This window comes from Cottoperca gobio, chromosome 19 (assembly GCF_900634415.1).
Source record: "Cottoperca gobio chromosome 19, fCotGob3.1, whole genome shotgun sequence".
NCBI lineage: Eukaryota > Metazoa > Chordata > Actinopteri > Perciformes > Bovichtidae > Cottoperca > Cottoperca gobio.
The window spans coordinates 19,266,993-19,272,186 of record NC_041373.1 but is presented as its reverse complement, the minus strand read 5'-3'; the positions used below and the strand labels follow the sequence as shown (position 1 = coordinate 19,272,186).

The 5,194-nt window shown below is 43.6% G+C and overlaps 2 protein-coding genes across 4 annotated transcripts in view; both read right to left on the bottom strand.

Moving 5' to 3' along the window:
- Positions 1 to 335: 335 nt before the first annotated feature.
- Positions 336 to 1,985, bottom strand: LOC115024629 (dexamethasone-induced Ras-related protein 1-like). Its single transcript, XM_029456391.1, has 2 exons — positions 1,605 to 1,985; positions 336 to 1,363 (listed from the first exon to the last, which is right to left on the bottom strand). Exons 1-2 carry the CDS (start codon positions 1,873 to 1,875, stop codon positions 834 to 836), a joined length of 801 nt encoding a protein of 266 aa, XP_029312251.1. The 5' UTR covers positions 1,876 to 1,985; the 3' UTR covers positions 336 to 833.
- Positions 1,986 to 4,914: 2,929 nt separating this feature from the next.
- Positions 4,915 to 5,194, bottom strand: part of pemt (phosphatidylethanolamine N-methyltransferase) — a 38,741-nt gene continuing 38,461 nt past the window's right edge. For all 3 annotated transcript variants that reach the window (XR_003834159.1, XM_029456764.1, XM_029456765.1), the window contains one exon: positions 4,915 to 5,194. This exon is cut by the window's right edge and continues 1,141 nt beyond it. The gene's annotated coding sequence lies outside the window, so the exon portion shown is untranslated.

The following is a 5,194-nucleotide window of genomic DNA, read 5'->3' as shown; positions in this document are numbered from 1 at the left end:
TTTATTTGTATTGTCATTTTCTTTTACTTTTCTCGTGCTATGCACCGAAACACCAAATCAAATTCCTTGTATGTGAAATACTACTGTGATGGATGAACGTTATTTCTGTTTGGATCTAAGATCTAAACTGCTCTGATCTGAGGACGTTTGTGCAGCTTTTCATATATTCTGCAATATAGCTGCACATTTTGCATCCGTTTTACAGCAATGAGACGTTTCTGGATGCTGATACGTCTATTAGTTGATGTTTATTCGGCACATGGTGCCTCAGTGTCTGTGTGTAGAAAGGTCTTCAGTATAGAATGAAGAAAGAAGGAATGAGAAACAATACAACATAAGTTTTAGTGTCTGTTTTTTTTTTATTATATTAAGAAAATGACAGTAACAATAAATATACATTCACAATAAAAACATAGTTCAGATTGCAACGAAACATTCAAGTGTACTTAGTCATTGTAAAATACATAATAAAATGTAAACAACATTATTTCTCCTCCCCAAACATTGCACTTCCCGAGCCAAGAGTCTCTTTTGTCTCCCCTCTGGAATCTGTAAAAGGCATGACGTCAACAAAATACATTTGGCTCTGACTGACAGAACAAGTATTCTCAAATGTCTTTTTTTTTTCTTTTTGCGTGGGGGGCAGTTCAAGCGGACTATCCAGTCAATGTCCTTGGAGACTGTGTTGCGCAAGAGCGCGCGGCGGCCCCGGCGTCTCCACACCTCCCGTGCCGGTAAGAGCGCAGCCGGTAGCACAGGTCGCCTCTCAAAAAGACGCACCAGGCTCCTTCTCCTTTCAAAGATTTGAGTTGAGTGTGTTCTTCACAGGTTGATTAACTGATCACACACCTCTCTTTGTCTTTTCCCTGCCCGCCTCCTATTGCCTTCTCCTTAATGTACATGAGGTCGCTGTGCACGCTAGGTCTCCGTGCGCACGGGGTGACCATCCCATACGCTTCCCCAACGTCCTTCATCTTCTTGTTTTTCTGAGACTTTCTGCGCAGAATGTCGCAGTATTGAACGGAGACTTTCCGGTGAAGGTCGGGGCTCATCTCGTGAGGTAGTTTGGCCAACGTAAACAGAGTCTGAAACATCTTATCCACATTATCGTTGCGCTTGGCGGAAATCTCAAAGTACTCGCAATTGTCGTCCCCGGCCACCAGCTGCTCGATCTCCTCCTGCTGCACCTCGCGGTAAAACTCTCTGTCGCCCTTGTTCCCGCAGATGACCAGAGGCACGTCAATGTTCTCTTTGCTTTTGTTTTTCAGGCACGACTTGGTCTCGAAGATCTGCTGCTTCAGCCGCTGCACCTCCTGGAAGGAGGCGCGGTTATCCAGACTGAAGACGAGGATGAACACATCACCTGGAGGGAGAAAAGGAGGATTCGGGTTAATTCAGTTTGCTTGCTTTGATACATGCAAAGTGTTAGAGATGCAACATGTGTGTTTTCTAACCCTATATTATAACATCCACTGGTGCATGCTGCAGCCATGTGCCCAAAGTGCACAGTGAGCGCATGTTTGCAGGATTTAAAATGCACTTTCTTTCTAATTCTCTATAACATTTCTTCACGCAAAACCAGAAAGATATATAAGGATAAGTACCTGTGAGTATGGATAGTCTCCTCATGGCGGGGAAAGGGTGGTTCCCTGATGTATCCAGTATGTCCAGCTGGTAAACGTCTCCCTTGATGCTGTACAGTTTCCTGTGAAAGTCCTCGATGGTCGGCGTGTACTGCTCGTCGAACCTTCCGTTCAGAAAACGGGACACGATGGCCGTTTTCCCAACTTTGGTGGATCCCAAAATCACCATCCTGTAACAGTTCTTTGCTGGGATGTCAAACTCGCTCTCGGGTGGAGACATTTTCTTAATCATGATTGTACCGGGTGCTGCTTTCCCTGGATGGTGTGCGTAAAAGTCGGTTGAGCGGAGCCTTTGGTCGGTGGGTATGCTCTTAGTTGCTGTGTTGTGTTTTCTGTCTGACTCTGGACTGGAGCCGTGTATTTAAGCCCGCGGCGGATCCCTCCTCCCGCCCACGTCACAGCCCAGTTAGCAGGAACTCGGGTATTCATTGCGCGCTGGGAAAAGTGGACCAATCTCACGCTCTGTTACTTTGGATTAAGACAGGACATCCCACTGGGAATCATTGACCAACAGACTGTCCGAAAACAGTGCATTGTACAAATGTAAGGCGATGGGACAGGTCAAGCAGCCAAATAATAACTTCCATGGATCTTAACGAAGTCAATAATTGATGTGTCTTCCGGCGTCTAACCCGGGCTGGCAAACTCTTTGAGAGTGACCCTTGGACAGTTTATCTAAATACAAAACTTGAGCAGCGGATGTGAGTTCTGCCAGAGGGAGCAAACATGTTGCAAGACAGTATTTCTCTTAAACAAGCATTATTCTCATGCTTAGAATAATACACTGACACACATAATTGTAAATCAAGATTAGGCTACAGGTGTGTGTCCACTACTATTACATACAAAGTCCCATTAATGAATGTATTTATTCACATGCTCAGTAAATGCTGCAGCTTCATGTCACCAGGCAGAAGGAAGCCTGAGCGCTGAGAGGCTGCAGTTACCAAAGACACCATAAGGGGGCACTCAGGGTACAACGTTATCCACATGAATGGCAGGATTTATCTGAGGAGCCGCTTTGTGTGTGTGTGTGTGTGTGTGTGTGTGTGTGTGTGTGTGTGTGTGTGTGTGTGTGTGTGTGGCTCAGAATATAAGCAGTTTCCATCTCTTTGTTTAGTGGACTGCCTTTAAGAGATGAAGTCTATTGTCATAGTGATTTATCTTTAATGAACAATCGTTATTACTAAAGAACAACACGTGTGTATGGAGGTGAGAACAAAGCTGTTTCCCTTGTTTTCCAGTCCTGCTTCATACAACTAAATGGAGTTTCTGTAAAGGGGAAGGAGGAGGAGGCAGTTGCCGGGTTAAACTGGAGGCACGAGAACAGCTGATTCAAAGTTGTTGATTCAATAATGTTTGCTCATTCAGTCCAGTGTGGAGAATGACTTCTGCAGTGCAAACATGCTCGAGTGTAGGGTTAGTCCATCGCTCGAGGGAGTGAGAGGACCTGGACGAGCACTTGGGCTGAGGTGGGAGGGCTGGTGCATCGATAAAAGCAAAATAAACTTCATGCTGTATTGAAGAAGACTTGAAACTAGAGAACATAAACTCTACAGCTAGAAACATTTTCTCATAGACTTCTATACAATCTGACTTCTTTTAGCAACCAGTGGAATCACCCCCTGCTGCATTTAAGGCACTTCACCAGTGTGAAACGATGGAGAGACGAAGAACAAACAGTTCATAACACAAAATGAACGAGATGCTCATTACAGATGAGAAACAAATGGATTCAACAAAGAGGTGTTGGGGGAGGCAAAAAAGAAAAGTCCCTGAAGTTCCCCACAGCCATCCTCCAGCTCTTCCTCCATCGTTCCCCCTCAGGAACATGAAAGCAGGGCTGCAAGTGTATTTCTTTCCCCGTGTGAGCAGCAGTAATGAGGACGAGGTGGCGTGTGAAAGAACCCCGCTCATGTTTGGCAGATAGATAATGACACGGTGAGGGAGGGCCGGTGTGTTGGAGAAGGCTACTGCAGTGGAAAAACAAATGGACGGCCGCAAGCAAATATGACTTCTGCTAATAACAAACAGAGTGCAGGATACAGATGTAGTCTGGGAAGTCAGCACAACAATAATTCATACGTACTGTCTGCAGTGGGAAGTATTTGGTACAAAAAGCGAGAAACCCTGCGCACCATCATTACATGCAGCGAGGGTTTCTTCCCACCGTCTTGGACATATGATGGATAATATATTCATGTATTATTACAGCCGGTCATTTCCTTTATCCATCTATTGTAATGAATGGACAAACAGTATCTCCTGAATCTTTCCACAAGGCCAGGATGTCCACTATTACTGCTGAGTCAGCACTTAACAGTTTGACTCGAGTCTTACTCCCCTCAGACCTGGTGATGGTCTCTTCTTTGTCTCTATCCAAGTAACCTAACGTGACCTCACCTTGTACTTAACGCAACTATAAAAGCAGTCTCGTCTCCTTTGTTTCTCTTCTGCATTCATGTTTATATCAGACGCTATACATTTGCACGCAGGTTTTGAGCGTAGAGGGTCGTGACATGAGGTTAGTCAAGTATTCTAAGAGGTTAGATGCTGCAGACTAAGTGGATTAATCCACCTTTCAGTCATTTGTCTCTGGAATCAGTCGGTTATTAGAAGTGTGTTTTAAGCTCAGCGTGCTCGCTGCAGGAGAAGAGAAGAGCACAGTGTTAGAGACCACTCGCTGGACCTACTGCTCTTCTTATCACTCAGACTTCACTTCAGTCAGAGCAGAGAAGGCCAAGTCTGAGGCTTTTTCATCTTTAAAATGCTTTTATTTTCTATATTTGCTATACCATAGATCACCTAACTCTCAATGAAATACTTGCAAGATGAGAGGAGATATACAAGTTGGTATCCTGCATATCATTTGTTGATAGTTTTGCAGTAAGTTCCTGTATCTTTCTCATTTTATCAAGTTCTTCTACTTAACGTACAGCCTCTCTGCCAGAGCCGCCACTGAAACAGGAAATGCATGAATGTGTCAGTTTGAAATCAAATCAATTGTATTTGTCTCATCAAATCTACACATAACTCCACGAAACTCATGCCGTCATTCAACGTGTGCATTATTCCCCACAAAGCGCTCGCCTCACATGAAGTCTGCAGCATCTACTTAATCATTTCAATATGAAGAGAAATAAGACGTTCCTTATATTGCTGACTCACAGACAGACCGAATAATTATGCAAGTCTCCCACATGTGTCCAAAGGAGGCACTAATGCAAAAGTGCTGCTTTAAGTGCACCAATTAGCAGTCGTGAGACACAAAGAGAAGCACAGGTCCACTCTTTATTTCAAAACAAATACTTCATGAACATCAGGCAGTGAGCATCGTACAGTTTGGAATGGTTTGCATAGGAACAGTATAAAGATATTAATGCTCTGGCTCCTCTGGCATTGAAAAGGTTCTTTATTCACATTAAAAACGGTATGAAACATTGACTATATATATATATATATATATATATATATATATATATATATATATATATATATAATGGGACTTCTTCACAGTATAACGCAGGTGTAATGTTTAACATCAATTATGA